Source organism: Columba livia, chromosome 9 (assembly GCF_036013475.1).
Source record: "Columba livia isolate bColLiv1 breed racing homer chromosome 9, bColLiv1.pat.W.v2, whole genome shotgun sequence".
Classification (NCBI taxonomy): domain Eukaryota; kingdom Metazoa; phylum Chordata; class Aves; order Columbiformes; family Columbidae; genus Columba; species Columba livia.
The window spans coordinates 8,902,895-8,921,943 of NC_088610.1; the positions used below are offsets into that span (position 1 = coordinate 8,902,895).

The window sequence follows — 19,049 nt, forward strand, 5'->3', positions numbered from 1 at the left end:
AGGGTGTGATGGGATCACATCTGGACTAGCATGGGCTCCCAATGAAGAGTTTATCAGAAAGGATGAACTCACAGCGGAGCAGATGTAGAGAACATCTGTGAGGATAATCCAGGAATAGACAGAATGATCTAGCTAGATGATGGGTGTTGTTTTGTTTTGTTTTGTTTTAAAAAAAAAAGGTTGGGGCAAGTTTAACTTTGTAGACTAAGGCTCAGAAGAAAACATTACTGCTGTCAACAAACACCTTAGGTTAAATGCAAGAGATAAAAATACTACTTAAGCTATATTAATACAAGAACAAGTTCTATGCAAGAAGTGTGCAGTGATGTGGGGATTCCTCAGCTGACATGTTAATGTTTGAGCCTCATTGTCATTTTCATTGCTCATCTTTCAAGCTGGGAAGATACATTCTTCGGTGGATGACTCCTTGGTAGCTGACAGTACTGTGGCTCAGTGTGTCACAACGTTTCTTAAGGAAATGAATTGCTCACTGAACGATCTGTGGCACATTCAGTTTGTGGTAGAATACTTTATTCTGCAAGTTGCCCAGTCAGAAATACAATCTGCTCAGAAGTTACATGCTTTTCTCAGAAATATATCTATATTCAAAGTGAATAGATTTAGTGTCTGCATTTCTAGGAAGACATATCATCTTTGGTAAGCATTTCTGGTTTGTTCCAAGTATTTGATACCTATGAAAGAATCCCCCTTTAGCATTACTATGTTGTCCATCTAAGAGATGTGAGTGTTGTTAGAATAAGTACATAAAATTTGTTTGGCTTTTCTTTTTCCCCCTCAGGATGAGTTGAAACTGGCTGTGAAGCAGGGGGCCACCCTACTGACATGCATTAGGGAGCCAGTCACCCGAAGTGCCAACAGCAAACTCAGTCCAGATGAACTGGAAAATGTGGCAACAGTAGAAAGGTCAGTGAAGCTATACAACCTTGTGTAAGTTGCTAATTTATTCCTAAGAAATACAAGGGTAATTTAATGATTTAAATATGCAGACTATGGATTCCCACTGGTTCAGCTATTCAGAATTTGTTGGACAGGTAACTTGGCAAAGGGAATAGCTTTGAGGAAGCTACTTGATTAAACTATCAGTGCAGGTTCAAACAAGTCCTGAATTTCTTGGTGATTTTTGTTTGCACCGCTAACTACCTGGCTGAAGATTTAACGTGGGACTTACTTTCCCCATCACATATGCATCCTCCAGACTTCTATGCCTGGTTAGAAAGTGGCGTCTGAATCCATGTGAGATGAGAGGGTACATGGTTGTGCATGTCTGTGGAAACACTGGGGGAGGCACAGATGAAGATGATACTCTGCAACATACCCCTTCACAGCTGCAGAGAGAGAGAAACCCCTGTTCCTTCCTATAATGCTAGGTATTACCATAAAGCTTTTCTTTACCATGTAGAAGTTTCTGCTGTGCCATGCGATGCAGTGGAAAAGAGAAATGTCATGCTAGTGCTCCAGCGTGTCTGCATTCACGGGGAACAAAGCTGCCAAAAGTAAAGCTGGGCTGGGATTTTTCACTGAATACTTTAAAATCCTTTAAATGGTCATACCACAGGAATTTGCGAATTCATCTTGAATTCAACAACTAGCTTTGATTAAAAACACATTTTTCAGGGACACATTGAAGAAATAACTTAGTTTATTAGGACTATTAGGAGAGAGTTATTGGTATTTGTCACAATAGCTTGACGATTCTAGCACTCACTGTGCTTATAGAAGATCAGGCCTGGTCCCCTGCCTGCCCAAAGAGTGCCCATCTATTGAAATATCGGATATTCAGAGACCACTTCATTTTCATCTTTTTCTGTTTAAAATGTTCTACTTCTTAGTATAAGTAATAGATCATTGAGAGAGTGTGAGGATGACTCACTAGTCCGGTGCCAGACCTTCTACTCAAGATGTACGACACCTTGATACTAATTTATTTGTGAATAAGTGTTTCATCATTTACGCAAAGTGAAACAGTGTCCATGGGAGGCATTATGAGCTTCTAATCTATTGTTTTTAATGGACTGGGAAAAATGATTCAGTTTGTGCCTGTTTCTGATGGTTGAAGAAAATGAACAAGTTGTAGAGTTCTGCATTAAACATTCTTTAAAATAATAAGTGCATCATATTCAATCTGCATTAGCTTGGGGTGAATTATCTTTGAAGAACTGGGTGGAAGCTTGTGAGAGAGCTGCCTTTGGTGCCAGCGCATGGAATAGCTCTGTGTCCCTGTTGCAGGTCAGGAGGCAGGACTGCAACTGCCACAGTGGATCCACATTGTTGTCACCCATCAGCTGCACTCCAGCCTCTACCACTGCAAATTTAATTCTCTTTTGCTTAAGAGAAAGCTGACACAGAGCTTTTGTACACACGTGTAGGCTCCCAACCGTCTCCCTACTCTGCTTTCTGCCATCTAGTTGGTGTAACTTGAAAAAAATGAACTAGATCTTTTTGTTCTACTTTCTTAACAGGTTGTTGGCTCAGTTGGATGAAACAGAAAAGGCTTTTGATCAATTTTGGACCAAGCATCACCTGAAACTAGAACAATGTCTGCAGCTTCGACACTTTGAATATGATTTTAGAGAGGTATTTCATTTGTTCATTCTGTCTAGCCTTCTCTGGTAAATAAAGTCAAATTTTACCTATACTTAGAGTATACTGGCAATCCAAAAAGGAGGTTGAGAGAGAAGCCCTTCATTATGAAATAGGAAATAGATATAAAAAAAATCAATTCTTGACAGCTATCAGATATCTTACAACATTTTAATAAGGCACATTGAGGAAAGTTCCAGTGTGTTAGGTCGAAATATGAAACACCAACTTCTTAATAAACAATTTGCATTTATGTTTGATGTTACCAAATGTCACCTCTGGGATGGTAAGTTACTAATCCCGCCAGAGTCAATGGAATACAGTTCAGAAAGCCCAAATGTCAGCCCACAGGCTGGAGTAACATACATTCTGGAATAATATAGACTCTGGAGTTATAGGTCTTTAATACCGTGTGTGCCTGAATAAATAGTGAGAAGCGGGGCAGCTCTTTGAAGAATAGTTGATTGTTGCCTTATTCCTTGGCTTTTCCATTTTGGAATGATCTGAAAGACTTATCTTGAGATGCAGACTCTTCTAAAAGATGTAGGTGAATGTTTAGAGGCCACAGGTTTGTTATAATTTTTTTAGTATCTTGTGATGGCATTTTGGGTGGTGCGTGGTGGTGATGTGTGTGTTTTTGTTGTTGTTGCCGTTGTTTTGTTTTATGTTGTTGTTTCTTTTCAGGTAAAACTGACATTGGATAATCTCATTGAAGCGCAAGCAGGTTTTGCTGACATTGGAGACAGTGTGACTCGAGTGGAACACCTCCTAAGGGAACAGAAACTACTGGAAGAGAAAGGACAGGTTTGCACTCAATATAGTACTGTAGCAGTTATAGACATGATCTTCTAGACACTTCTCTGTCACTGTCCTTACATCAGATGTATTCTCTTCTCATAAGTCATGATTTTAAGTTGCAAAACTCATACCCTAATTATCAGAAGCCAGTGTGGTTCAGACCCAGTAGTTCTATTTTGTTACTTGAAATGCTAGAACCCAGTTAAAAAATTGGTATTTCAGACCAGGAAAGGCCAGGTCCATCCTTGGAATCTGAGAAGCTCAGAATACTTAACAGGTTGCCTTGGCTGGATACCTTTTAAGACCATTCTATTTACACTCATAGCAGTTTGAGGAACACCCATACTTTCCAGTAAACACCTTTCTTTTCCAGACATTTACACTTTGTAATTCCATCAGCTGGTCAGCTGTGATATAGTCATATTTAGTATTATCAGAAAGCATTGAACAAATGAGTAAGTTGAGTCAGAGGATGATGCATGTGAACAAATGGAAAAGCTGACCTTTCTTAAGAATAGGATTAAGATTGGAAAATATTGTGATCTTTTGATCAGTTGTTCTGCAGAAGCCTAAAGGAATAAAAGTTATAGTAACATGCATTTTCCTTCCATCGTCCACATCCCATAAGGTACTGAGGTTTGCTCTATTCCTGTTAGCCACCTCTAATTTCAGCCTTCTGTGACTAAGATTATGAATTCTACTCAGTATGATCTGAAGAGTTTTCCAAAATGTATGCTGGAATAAAAAATAAACTAAAGCATGATAAATCTGGCAATTAGTGAGTGAAAAAATATAGGTATTTTTTATTATTGGGAACTTTGCAAGGAAAAAAAGCTTGTGTTTAATGTCCCCTGTATGTGAGAAAGAAGGCAGCATAGACTTGCAGAATCACAGTTACCACAGAATGATAAAGGCCGGGAGGAGTCTCTGGAGATTGTCTTCTTCAATGCTCCTACTCAAGCAGGGCCACCTGCAGCAGGTTGCCCATTAGGGCAGCTTGTCCAGATGACTTTTTAATATCATCAAGGAGGGAGACTCTACAAGCTCTCTGGGCAAACTGTTCAGTGCTTGGTCACCCTCACAGTAAAAAACTGTTTCCTGGAGTTCAGAGGGAACCTCTTGTGTTTCAATATACTCACTGACAGCAAAGCTGGTCTTCAATGTAAATATAAAGTACGACACATTAGCTAGATTGATACCCCAAACTTTTACTTCCAGGCTACAGCAGGGATTACAGAGATTAATTGTCTTTATTATGCACATCATTTTAAGATCTAACATTGGATTTTTTTCTCCTTAACTTCACAGGAACCTTTGGAGAAAGCCCAGTCTCTAGCTCTCCATGGAGAACAGCTCATCCAAAACAACCATTATGCAGTTGACTCCATTAGACCAAAGTGTGTTGAACTCAGGCGTATTTGTGATGACTTTACCAATGAGACCAAGAAAAAGTACGATATTTTGGGAAAGTCTCTTGAGCTGCATAAGCAGTTAGATAAGGTGAGTAAACCTTCTCAGATAACAGCCCTGGTAAGGTTCTGCTGAAAATGAATGTTTTTATAAGCTAAGGTAATTTGGATGAAGAGAAAAAGTATTTATTTCTTGTTTCTCCATTTAATTCGGAAACTGTTACTATAAAAATTGGAGCTGTAGCTTCCCATAATTACGGTCTTAAAATGATGAAAAATAGGCAATAAAACTAAGAAAAAATTGATCTAGGCCTGAATTTGAAAGGAGAACCAAATGTATTCCTGTGCTTAAAAATGAACAGTTTACTGCTTGTTCAGTTGTTTTCACTTTCTCTAGCTAGCACAGCAAGCTAAATGCTTTCAGAATGTTGGCATGTGTCAGCCTTGCAGCCTCATCTGAAACAGGAATTACCATTATTTTACAGTAAAAACCTGCTTTGGAGTATTTTTAACTGGGAGTCTTGATACAGTTCAAATATTCGTTTTTGGTTTTGGATAAACATGTGATTGAACATCAAAATGGGACAGTAGAGCTGACAGACTCGATTTGCAGCAACCACAGTAGCACTTCTCCTCTTTGCTCAGAATATTATTATTTTACATGTTTCTGAGCTATCTAGCCCATGAAACCTGAACTGAACTTGCTGTTGTTCTACACATCTAGATGGGGTGACTTGTCGCCTGGAACTGCTGGGTGCTATGAAGTGACATTCATTCCCTTTCGTGGCATGTTAGGTCAAATCTGTGTTTCACAGAGTAGAAGCAACACTTCACAGCATGGCCTGTCTGTAATGATGGAGTCCTTCTTGCCCCATTTTTCTTTAAAGGCAAGCCAGTGGTGCGAAGCTGGAATCTACCTCTTGGCTTCCCAAGCAGTGGACAAGTGCCAGTCACAAGAGGGAGCTGAAACTGCGCTTGTTGAAATTGAGAAGTTCCTGGTGACAGCTAAGGAGCACCAGCTCTCTAACCCGAAAGAGTTCTACAATCAGTTTGACTTGATCCTCACCCCTGAAATAAAGGTAAAACCCCTCAGATATGCATGCACTCACTTAGAAGTCCAAAATTACCAATTGCCTGCTGCATGAGAGTGTGCTGGGCTATATATTTGATTCTGCTCAAATATGCCTCTTTCCCCACACCAAAAGGGCACGGAGGTGAGCACTTGAGGGTGGTAAGTTTTACTCAGATGAGTAGTTGTGGAAGATATATGAGATTATCTCCAGAGTAGTGCACGGAAGAGTGCATGAGTCACCATGTCCTACCCAGTGAAACTGAGATCTGTGCCGAGTGCATGGGCTGGGCTGCATTAAATTGCAGCATAGTATGATATTTAGTTCTAATCTGAGTCTGGGTAACATAATCCCTTTCTTAACTTGCTCAGTCCAGCACCAACAACCATCTGTTGTTTACCTTTTCTTTGCCTAGGCCAATGCCCAAAGAATTCTACAAAAACTAGAAGATGTACAAGAAATGTTTGACAAGAGGCAAGTAAGTCTGAAGAAGCTGGCAGCCAAACAGACCCGGCCAGTACAACCTGTTGCCCCACATCCTGAATCTTCTCCAAAGCGAGCATCACCAAAGATTACCAGGCCGGCAGGAGTAGGTAGGCCATACACAGCTGCTTTCAAATACATGCCAATGTTTAGTCCATGTGGGCATGTATAATTTTTGTTAACAGAATGAATTTGATGTTCAGTGTCAGCCTTGCAGGCTCAGCTGTTAAAAATGAACATGAAATGTCTCTCAGTGCAAACATACAAACAAGGGTGAATAAAAAAAAGGAATCAGACTTCTCTTCCTAGGTCTAATTTACAGTGTACATTTATGTACTGTTTGCCAGTACATATTTGCCAGTACAGATATTGCTAATTCTTGAAAACCCAAGCCAGGCTAGTCACTGCAAGTATGCAAAGTAAGCAGGAGAACCTCTCTTACACTGCATATACTGTAATGTGAATATTTGCCTTTAAAGGATCGCAATTCCTCAAGTTTCAGTCAGATACTTGCAAAGGTGAAGGGCTCATTAGCGACTCTGACTCATTTGTGCAATTTTTGGTTTTTCCGTCTACATAACTTCATTCACTTGCTAGTGTCATCCTCTACAAATTATAAAAGTGGAACCTTGCTTTTGTTTGGAATTTACTAAAAGTTCCTGATTTGAGGTGAGCACGTGCCTTTAACCAAGTTAGCTATTTTCTGCAAAAAGAGCATGGGGGAAGCTAATGTTGGAGAGCAGCTGCCCTGTACTTGGTAGCAAGAAGGGGTTGTCCCTTTTCGGCAGAAATGGTTATAAGAGCGTAAAAAATGGAATCTTAGGGCTTTTTAAAAGGGGAACCTTTTGCAAAAAGCCTTGAAAAAACTGATTTGTATGAGGAGTATGCAATGAACTTTGCTTTCTAAACAGGAAGATTAGCATGGGCAGTAGCCTGACCATTTTGATTTCTAGACATACTATCGCGAGGTCACACAAATGTCCCTGTTCTTCTCTGCTCCACAACACTCATCTTTTCTTGCCAAGGAAGATCATCTTCTTCCAGTTACCATGCACAATCTGACATCTGTGCTTTTTTTTCCCCAAAAAACCATGCCATCTGTGTTCTTAACATATAGTTGCTACCTCGAGTTTCAGCTTCATTATTGGCTTAAGGCAAGCTGAGACCACAGTGCCTTTGAAGAGGTCCTGCTCTGCTACCCATACATCCTCCAGCAATGTGTTCCCCTCTTGCACTGTTGTCAGCAGTCAGTCAGCTGTACGAGTTGTGATTTACCTTGAAAACTCAGTGAACTGACTGCAAAAACGTAGTAGTTAATTTTCCATTGCATGAGTTAGAAAAATATAAGGAGCTCTGGAGGTGGCATAGCCTGATCACCTGCTCAGAGGTGATCAGCACTAACTTCCAAGTTGATCACATTGTTCACTGCATGGCCACTAGTGCTGAAGCAAAGGAAGTTGCAGAGAAATAAGGCTGTGAGGTCGGGTCAGAGCTCGTTAGTCCTTGTTGGTAGTAGCACAGTTTCTGAGTGGCTTTCACCTACTGTGAAACTGCATCTTCAGGCTAAAAGCTAGTCTTGCATTTCAGTTCATGCATGCAGTCTCTGTGTCTGGGTTTCTTGAACTTCTTTCTTGTAATTTTTAGAGCATTTGCAGATTTTTCAAAATTTAACTTTAAAAAATAGTCAGTAGTATATAAATGACGATGCTCTAAGTTTCCATTCTTGTTCATGCCACCAATCCAATCCTGTCAGCTCTTTCACTGAAAATCATGAGATGTTCCATTGCTCTCACCCTTGCACTGCAGTTCAGTGTTATATCACACAGGATAACTGTGTGACAAGGATTAGCCTCTGATGTCCTGTTGCAAATTAACAGGTAGATGAAATTTATTTTAAAACATTACTTGAGTTCTCTGAGGAGATGCAAAGTGTGACCCAGCCCTGTTCAGACATTGATAAGTAGACCATAGCATCTCATTCAGATTCTTTGTGCCTAAAGACGATTGACCTAGAGTACCTCTGTACAAAGAAACAGGAGTCCCTGGCTATCTACAGCTTATCCTGGGACTCAAACCCAGTTATTTTAACTGATGTATATTTACATATAATGCATAATGTCACCCTTTGGGTATTATCCAGTTGTCCACTATAAAGAATTATATTTTGAATTTCCTGAGTGCCCTTTCCCTCAGAATGCTCAGGCACTTAGCAAGTACTGCTAAGTATGTCAACCTCTTTTTCAGAAAAAAACAAGCCGAAGCACAAATAAACTGAGTGATTCACCAAGGGGCTTCACAGTCTGAGTCTGAAACGTGGTTGAGAATAGAAACGGGGACACTGAGTCCTATTCCAAGCCTTGAAAATGAGGCTGTGAAATTCTGTTCTTCTTGAAGCTACCCTCTTTAGGACATTCCTCTGTGCCTTTTCTTCACATTCACAGGATCAATGCAGAGTCAGCATTTATTTATGGGGAGAATTTATTGAGTGCCGTCTTGGAAAAACTAGAGGCTAAGAGCACCTTCTTGAAACAGATATTGTAACTCACTGTTATTTGTTACCCAGGACATACCTGAATATTTCCAAAAGCTTGCAAAATAGCATATGCAACAGGAAAATACCATGTTCCTAGGCTGTGTAAATACAAAGGCAGGCAAAGGCAATAAAATGTAGTAAACAGAAATAGAAGAACAGAAAGAAAGGCTTTTGTCCCCAGGCAGCAGATGTAACAATACCATGGCAGCATTGCAATGGCTGGCTGTGACAGGAAGAAAAGTTACGTTCATTCTAGAATAGATTTTGTTGTGTTTTGTTTTTACTTGCTGACTTTCCATTTCCCTAACAAGGAGTGGAAGGGAAAATTCAATCCAGTTCAGGGCGCTAATGGAAAAATCTTCACAGAGGCAAAGGCCCAGGCATGAAATACTCCATTATTGTAACTGAGACTCTTCATTTTACATGGACACACACATACAGGTAGAGCTGATACTGTGTATGACAGAAACAACAGATTTCTATCAGGGAACTGGCTGTGATAGTTTCTTGTGTCTATGTCCTTACGGTCTCTGGTGACTCTTGGCAAAATCTTAGCTTAGTGAAGAGCCAGAAGAGCAGCTCAGAGCTGTGCTGTGAAGTCACCCTCACCAATGCTTTTCTGTGGCTCTGGAAATTCTGAAGCAAAATTTTAAATTCATCCCATTTTGGCTTGAAGCTTTTGGTTTCGCAAATGAACTTGTAAATTCCCCAGGGACAGGCCTGTTCAACATCGAAATATTGGTACTGGAATTATCATGATGCTCTAAAGTCCATGCCAGCTGGACTTGGTGCACATTCTGGCTGTGGGAATCTGCTTAAATATCATTCAAAGATCAACCCAGAAAAGGCAGAAAACCCTCTGCTGACCCTTTTATAATAAAGGCCTTAAAAATACATAAGTAATATATATGACACCTTATTTCAAGGAGAACTCCATTCACGCCCAATGGAAGCTGCTTGAATACTGCTAATGGCTGAACTTGTCCCTCTATGTGTCAGGAGGAAAGAAGTGGCACTTGGAGAAATTTCCTTGCTCTAGTTCACTTCTGAGGGCATCGTTTTTGATTATTTTACTACGTATTTGTGAACCATGTTTCTGTACAGAACTCCTTAGCTGGAGTGAAACCACAAAGTCAAACCACACAGGCTGGTATTCCCTATGGGCTGTCAAGCATAGTGGGATAAGCCACAGAGCTGCAAAGGATAATATAAGCTATTAGGGATAGCTGTAGTTGGCATTTCTCTGCTTTAATTTGCTTGTAATTCTCCCAAACTCTAACTCTTTGACATGAAACTTCCTCAAAGGCTGTCTTCTTCAGCCTGACACTTTCTTGGAAAACTTCAGTACAAAATGGTTTGGCAATCCCAGTGAACAAGGCTAGGAAAATTGTCTTTAGTTACCTTGGTGGTGAGAGCTGGAACGTGACAGTACAGAATAGTTTTGTCGCTTCCTAAACTGTCCAGATTTGGCAGAATTATAAGGACTTGGATAAAAGAAAACAAACTCAGCTCATACAGGTTCATTATGTATGAACTTGCTATATTTTGGCTCCTATAGTCTCATTTCCTTTGTCGTCAGCAAAAATCTTTGGGACTCAGAGATGAAATATGTTTCTTATCCCCGGCACTGTTTCCTTACAGTGCGATCCTGCAGCAGCCTAAGCCCTTATTGCAGGGCTGTGACCATCTCCCTTTCTTGTCTCCTCTTTGCCCAGCACTGCAGGGCTTGGGACTCACTTCCCCTCAGTACTTATGGCCACTTAACTAGTGAGAAGAAAGGAGGGAACTGACAACTGCCACTTGGGCAACTACATAAAGTAATCTGCACTGAAAAAAACAGTGAAAGACTGAAATCAGAATTGCCAGGCAGGACATGTGCTCTTGAACATGTGAAGTGGCATATTATACACAGTAACCTGAAAATTCGCTTCTAAAAATGTCAAGTTACTCTCCCAAAGAAGTGTATTCTCTTTAGATCTTTATCTATGGAACTTGGAGATCTCAGTGTGGTTGATAAGAGCCTGTTAACCTCTGAGAAGTGTTGTGAAAACAGCTCAGTAAATATTTATGAGGCACTTGAATTGTAAAAAATTACTATTAGAAAAAAAGACAATTATTTTCAGAGCAGGGATTGGAATAGTGTATGGACAGTAAGGTTCTGTGTGTCACTAAGAAGTACAGATGAACCAAAATAGTGAATAGCTGCTCAATAATTAAGCAGTTTTGATACCATGTGCTGAATGAGGCAAGGATTCTTCACGGGGGTGGGCCAAGATGCCTTAGCAGGAAAGAAGCAAAGTTAGGGTTGCACACGTAGCTTTGCTTCTGGCATCTCCTGTCTTCTGAATGCTATAGAATATTCACCCAGGGATTTCTTTGTGTGCAACATGGATGTGAAATACAGGAGCAGAGATCTCAAAATTTCTCTGAGCTCATTAAGCAAATAATGTTTAACAGCACATTGCACACTCAAAATCCATGACTCCCCCTACAAGCATCTCAGAAGGCCAACTTAGAACATGAAATTCATATGGGGGAACACAGCTGGAGCCTTTTCAGTTCTTTAAATAATAAAATTGAAACTGATTCCATCTCAGTTAAATGTGGATCCATTCCAGCATTCCTCATAGTCACTAATGCGTAACATTCACTAACTAATAACATCTGGATAGAGGATAAAAGAAGAATGTCTTGTAAGAATCTGGGGATGTGTGCAGGAAAAGCGAGGCTGCAGAGAGACTAGATGACACAGAAAAGATGGTGCATTTGATTTTCATTAATGGTTTTGAGAAACCACCAGTTTCTATGGTTCAAGATATAAGTAGAGAGAAGGAGAAGATGCTTTTAATTTTGCAGCTGTAGGGCTGCTACCACACTTGGGCAAGTCTGAGGAAACCAAGTAGTGTGTCTCCTTGCAGAATAATATTCCACATACAGGGGCCTCGTTCTATGCTTCTTATATGGGCAGATTCTCTGGGGGCTTGACAACAATTTTGCTAGAGCACAAAAGTGTTGATTATCTTGCCTGAGGATGGAAAAGACTTTCTGTATTAAACCATTGAATGCTAAACCTTAGATGCTCTGGTATTTCTTCCGCTGCCTAAGCATGCTGTTTTGTCATCGTCAGCATTCAAAACCACTATTAAGTAATTAATTATCTTCAAAGTCACGTTCCTGTGGGACAGCATGATCTGCAAGCCCCAATAAGCAGTTTAGGCAGCTAGTAATTCCCATGCCTGTTCTTGCCAAAGGGCTTTGATTCTGCTGTAGGTGGTTAGTGAAAATCCACAAACTCTCCCACAGAGCAGATGAGGAAGCGTGTGGCTGGGAAATTCACATGCGCTGAACGTAAAGCATGGTATGATACTTACTCGGGGGACTTTGAATGTCTTGCAAGTGCTGGGTGTGTGACATAGCCCTTGACTACAGAGTCATCTCTCTTGCTAGCCCATGAGTTACATTTACTCCAGCAGGAGCAAACTTGAGGCCAGTCACCCAGATGCGCTAATCTGGCTGTGTCTGAGCATCTGGGAGCTGCACACAGTTCTGTTTGTGCCTCTTTGTGCGATGGAGCCCCCCGGAGAGATGAACTCCGGAGAGGTGGTGCCTGTACCCTGCCGCGCAGGAGCAGGGTGGGCAAACGGGTGAAACCACAGCCTTTCCTCACAAGCAGCACTGCCAGTTGTCCTCACTGAGTACAGTTCAGTCCTGGAGTAGCAGAGCGACTGCAAGGAAACATTGAGCACAGGAGGCTATGCCCTTTCCTAGCAGCTTTAGAGACAGTACAGCTTACATTACCACTTGCTCTAGGCTAGGTAATAAAACAGTAATTCCATATTTATCATGCAACTTCTTAATAAAAAATTAGTAAGCACTACTAAAGCCCCATGGGGGAAGCACAGTGGTGCCCCAGCTGAATGCAAGTGATGGACCCAAGTCCTGCTTTACTGTATGCATCTGTGCAATAAGTTTACCTCTGCATATGATGCCCTTTAACAATATTTGCTTTAACAGCAGCATCAACCAGTTAAAAATGGTAATGAGCTCAAAATGAAATCTTCATTCCTCTTTCTCCAGGGGAGTACTGTGAAACAATAGGATGAAAACAACCTTGAAACCAGGCAGACCTTAGATTATTTACAGATAGCTGTAGTTTTTCTGTGTTTCTGTGCCTTTGTTTTTTCAGTAGGCAAACACTACAATTTCCAGCTTCCTCAGCAGCACAGTAATGACCTTGAAATGGCCACCTGTAGTGAATTTTATGCAAGAATTTCCCATATAAAATATTTCCAGTTTCACAGTAATTAGTGCAATAATAATTGGTAGGTACGTGGGCTGTTTCTTTCTAAATGACTCCTGAAACTACTTAACCATAGTCACATGCAGCAGTCTTTGAATATGGGCCAGTCACTAACTCAAAACACTCTGGAGCACAACTGCAAACAGATTGCTTCCTCTTTTCGATTCATTTCTGGGTCAATTAGTTGGAGAAAGTTCACTGTTTCAATCTCCCTTGAAATGTAAGCAGTTGGATTAGAGTGTTTCCTTATCTTGTGTCTGCCTCTCTCTTTCTGAAATGTCATATTCATGAAACCAATACTAAGCCAGTAAACAGAGCAATTTGCTGGATCAGAGTGATCCATCACCGTGGATGCACCATGTTTCATTTAAACTGCCCAGTGCTCTCTTTCCTGGATCACCTGCAGCTGCCTGGGTTTGTGAGCTGAGATCCAGACATCGAAGCCATAACTGATTTCCATGTTTCCGATGACTGGTTTCAGCCATGATTTTCGTACCAGAATCAACCGTCCCTTCAAGCTAGAAAGTTTTCTGATTAATTAATAGGCCAAAGAACTCAGTATTGCTAACTGTTCTTCAGCAAAAGTTCTCATGTTTCCCAAAGTTATTTATTTCCTTGGCTTCCATTCCTTTTAATAACACATCCCATATAAATAAAACTTGGGCATTAGCTTTGTAGAGCAATGGAAAGGATTGAACTCAGTTTTAGATATTGTAAGTGGACACTGGCAGCATTTCTGAGGTATTCAGGGCTGCCTGGTGTGTGGGGAAGAATATGAAACAAGATCTTTGTCTTCTTTAATTGAATCAGGACTTTTGTGATCAAATCTTAGATTTATTTCTTTTCTTCTAATGCTGATTTTTCCAGGTATAAATAGGGTATAGTTGGGAGAAGCTCCAGGAGAGAACACTATTCAGTGCAATAGGTATGATCACAGCCTGCATCTCATTCAGAGCGCAACAGGTGAAAATTTAAGGCTAAATAGAATCTTCAGGATGCATTAGTATGGAAAAGAGTGAACTTGCTGATGCTTGTAACCAATCTACTCAGGGATTCATGGGAAAAACATTAAATGCCTGTTGAAAAATTTATTGAATAGTTGACAAAGGTTGGTATTCTCAGTTTGCCAATGGCAGAAATCATCCTCCCTACAGATTAGAAATGTAGGAAGCACTTTGACAATATCGACAAATAACTTATATTTGCTGCATTTTGCTTCCCCTCCTTTCACCCCTTGGTTTCAAAATATCAGTACACCATTTTTTTGGGTGAAATAACAATACCTTTGAGAGAACAATTACTACTTTATGGAAAGCTTTCTTTGCGATGGGAAAAAGGCATCTGTTGAAAGTGGTGCTTAAAATCAAGACAAATCCCCTGCTGTATATTCTGAAAGAGTGATGGAAGAACCAAATAGAGTCAACATTTGCATTTCAGCTCAGGCCTGGGAACCATAAGAATCTTCTGCTGGTGGATTAGAGCTGCTGGTGGCTGCCAGACCTTGCTGTTCTGTTGAAGAAACTTTCTAATATGGACTAATTGTGAGGAAGTAACAGGCATGAAATGGGCATTGCCAAATCTTCATGTCATTCAGCATTGGATAAAACCAGGACAATTTAGGAAAGAGCTGGAGAGAAGCTGCTTTAATTAATTCTCTTCCCAGCTGCATGATCAAGCAGTTGAAAAGACAGAGGGTGGAAGAAATGTTAGACTTTGTTATTATTGTCTATGGAACTGATATATTATCTTTTTAAATGCATATAATTTGGGTCTTTGTATGCCTTTTTTTTTTTACTACATTCAAAGAAGAATTTAATGACAAAGGCATTTGAAAATTTGTTAATGTATTTCTTTAAAAAAAAAGTCTTAAGTCCTCTCCTACATGAATCTTTTGATACTATGTCTTCATTCAAAGATGTCTGCATCTTTTTTATTGCAATTCTCAGTTTCACCCACAGAAGGTGACCACCAAGACTCTCAACATTGCAAAACATTAAACTTAGGAAAACATCTTAAAGTATTACCAGATGCATTTGAAAACACCACCTTTTATTTTTGGAAAAATTCTTGTTTAATTTGATACTTTTCCCAGCATAAAACCTAAAGGGACTTAATCTCAGAATCGCAACAATTTTGTGCTTTGTTGCCTGACCCAGATTCTTTCATCATTTCACCTGCTATTCATATTTGTTTTTACCAAGACATGCATGGCTGCCTGTATCAATTCAGCAACTAAGGAGAGCCCTGTTTGCCTTGTACTTACATAACATGCACTGTGAACTCATTACCAAGTTAAAACAAATATACAAACTGTAACAGATTATTTTCTACTCAAGCTAAATATATGATTCCCCCTTCTCAGAGTTCATTCTAAACCCTTGCTTTGGACAGCAGTTTCAATATAAGTGCTTACAGATGATTTTCTAGTAGCATTAGACAAGTTGCTGTCAGCTGTGGTTTACAGAGCCTGCAAGGACCAAGAAAGCTGACACAACAGAGTATATTCTGAAATAATTTCCTTGGATTCACTGTCATTACACATATGGTCACGGTGACTTGTTGAACACCTGTATGATTACTCCTTTGGGACTTCTTCATGTGATGAAACCTAACAGGGAACAATCCATTATAATCCCACATTAGCAAACCACTACCAGAACCAAAATTTCCTTTATTTGGGATCCCACACAGGTACCACCACCTGAGCTGAAAAACTATGCAAGTGACAATGACCCAGCTGTTGGTACAGCTGGCTGACACTCACCCATGCTACCCTAGAGATGATGGCCAGGGAGGAACCCAAACCAGATCAGAAACCCAACCAAAGCCTAGAGCTGAGCACCAAACACCATCACCCATCCCGTGCACCAGCTGGTCCTTTACCACTCCAGCCACAGCTCAGTTCTCTAGGCCAGGTCTCACTTACTGCTGGCATGACAGGGTCTTTGCTCATCGCTTTCATTAGGAAGTAGGATTTCAACTTTTAGCACCCATTTTCCTAATGTTACTTTCTTTTTGACTCCTTCAGCTACCAACAGGAGGTCCACAGAAATTTCCTGCCCTCCAAAATCCATTTCTGAAGTAGAGTTATCAAAAAAGAAAAACATTAAGAAGACTAAAGGTGGAATTAAGGTAGGAATACCTATGTTTTGGGGACATCCCATATTGTGAGAGAACTCAGAACAATATAAGTGCAGATTTACGTATTTATACTTGGAATTAAAAAATTGAACATTTACAAGGCAATTCTCTGGCAAGCATTTTGTTTTTACACTTCATGTTGCAGTTTGGTAGTTACTCAGATGACAGCGTTAAAAAAGATTTATACTCAAGTACATGGAAAACCAAGTTACACTAAAGTAGAAACCACTTGTAGAGGATGAAAGGGGAAACATGGAGGGAATGTCCAACAATAACACATGAAAGTGCATCCAAAGTGCCCATCCTTCCTTACAGGATATGAACTATTTTGTTTCTAAAACTGGAATCTTATTCCAGCTCCTCTGAAATTGTGTTACAATCAGAATTTTACGAAGTTATCCATTTTTCCTCACTTAAGTATTTTCTAAGGGTAGTTTCTACACAAAGGAGGAAAGACTAGACATTTTAATACTTAAAAAAAAACCAATCAAAGAAAAACTCTACTGTTACCTGTTGCTGCATGGGCAAATAACATTCAGGAGAATGTATTTTGCTTTTTTGTCTCTATGATGCCAGTTGTTGCATTACTGTTCCTGCAGCAAGATTCTGTTCAGGGCTGTTTGGACATCCTTGTCCTTTCCTCCCCATTCCCAAGCCCCACAGCATTTCAGATCCCTGCGCTTATAGCACAGTCTTCTGTTTGAGCTGTGGAGACTCTGATCATGAGCTCTCAAGACAGCTGTTTAGCCCTCCTTGCATATTTTAAGACTGGAAACAGAAGGATCCAGAAACTTCATTCATCTGCAATTCTTTTAACTCAGCTCAAGTACAGCTGCATCCTGAAACTCTGAATTTGCCCAAGCTAGCTGAAGCAGCCTCTTTCAGAGACCAGACTTCATTTTTCCTGTCAAATTCAAGGAATGCCTCATTTCTCTTATTGAAAGTGTTTGGGTTTAAACCATGTAAATATACCTATGAATGCAATAGGCAGAGGACCACTGAAGTTGTATTCTGAATGGTCTGTGTACAAATGTTTTTGAGCTTTGCCAATATCCCCTTCACTTACAAATTTACCATGACAAAAAATCAAAACAGAGTGCCACTCACATTTTAAATAATAACATCCCTTTGTCATAATTTTCTTGCATCTTCCCTGCATTAAGATTTATATTATTAGTTCTTTAGGTCAGCATATTGTTAGAATGTTAAAACATGCAATTTAAGGTATGTTTCAAGAAAAGAAAAAAGAGAGGGCCCCAACTGTATTGAGGGAAATAATAAAATTAATCTATTTTGATATATATAACATCACAAAAGAAGTTGTGTAGTATGAGAGGTATTCTCATCAGTAATGCAGGTAACCAGTTGCATTTGTCCCACAGTTAGATATACGCAACAACATGCTACAGGCTTTACAAAAACATACATTCATTCTTAAATCTATTTTCCAATACTACAGTGCAAATTATGGCCTCTCTCCTTCCTTCCCATTGTTGCTATAAAACTTTTGTTTATATTCTACCTGTTCTGATAATAGTTCAGGTGAAGATAGCTGATGAATTGATTCCATCATCATCACCAAACAGCTAAATAATTTAGCTATGTAGAACACAAGACAGGCCACTGCTCTTTTCCCCAGAATCAGCCCTTAAAAATGAAAGTGCCCAAGAAGTTTAGATATTGGGTTGGATTAACTGCAAACTCAGCAGCTGAGTTGTTTTACTGAATTTGAAGAGAGTGCCTTTGAGTTAGCCCAAGTCCCACGTTTAAAGCTGCAGGCAAAAGGAGGAAAAGCCTGCTTAAAACTGGCCCGGAGCACACTTGAAATGATCCAACTCTGCAAGACTGGACAAGGAAGTAGGTTAATGTTTATCAAAATATTATGTAAAAATCCCCAGTCCATTTCAAGCTGGGGACAGCCTTTGCACAAGACAGATGCCCTGGACTTCTCCATATGGCACTATGCAAAGAACTCTGAGAAGGTGAAGTCTTTGGGTTGGGTTCAGGCAAAAAACAGAAGAGGTATTTCAGAATCTAAGGAACAGACTGTTACACCTCTAATTATCTATATGAGGAGTTAATTCACCTGCTGTAGTGGAAGAACACAAGAGACTTTGCCTGGAGCCAGGAACACCCCTCATGCCACTATTGAGCACGGAAGCAGAAAAATATAGAGGAGGTATCCTTGATTTACTACCTGCTCATCTAGAATTCAATAATTTTACTTAGTCTAGAAATCACTGGACAAGGTAAGATTGGGGTTTTACTCTTTTAAAGAGTAAAGTTCTCTAAATAAATGCATCAGCAATTAATATTTTCACTTGTAATGTGTCCTTTTTTTTCAGATTGAAGTGATGCATGAAGCTAGTCAAGGAGGATCTAGCAGAGTCCTGGTGATGAGTGAAAGCGATGAGAACTTGTCAACAAGGAGGAGGTAAGGCTGCATACGTTTTTGTTCTAGAATGCAAATAACTGCATTTACAGTACAGTCTCTACAACTTCACTAATATTAATAAATAATTAGATATAATCAAGTTACTGAAATGCTTATAGCCATGCATGTATACAGAGTCTATCAGCTGGAAAGCAAGCAAGATTTATCTTTTGCTTTGACCTGGCGGCTTGGGGTTTCCTTTGCAACTTTTTTCTTAGAAGCATTAATTACATGACATGAGAAAATAAGTCATTAGAATAAGCCTTGCACGTATTTAGAA

General features: G+C 39.9%; 1 protein-coding gene across 20 annotated transcripts in view; it reads left to right on the forward strand.

Annotated features, from left to right (window-relative positions):
- MCF2L2 (MCF.2 cell line derived transforming sequence-like 2) overlaps positions 1-19,049 on the forward strand; it is a 163,661-nt gene that overhangs the window by 61,580 nt on the left and 83,032 nt on the right. For all 20 annotated transcript variants that reach the window (XM_065073743.1, XM_021293136.2, XM_065073746.1 and 17 more), the window contains 8 exons: positions 800-924; positions 2,481-2,595; positions 3,286-3,405; positions 4,708-4,899; positions 5,696-5,887; positions 6,294-6,471; positions 16,223-16,326; positions 18,681-18,769. In XM_065073743.1, the coding sequence (XP_064929815.1) occupies positions 800-924; positions 2,481-2,595; positions 3,286-3,405; positions 4,708-4,899; positions 5,696-5,887; positions 6,294-6,471; positions 16,223-16,326; positions 18,681-18,769 (1,115 nt within the window). The remainder of the gene's footprint in view (positions 1-799; positions 925-2,480; positions 2,596-3,285; positions 3,406-4,707; positions 4,900-5,695; positions 5,888-6,293; positions 6,472-16,222; positions 16,327-18,680; positions 18,770-19,049) is intronic.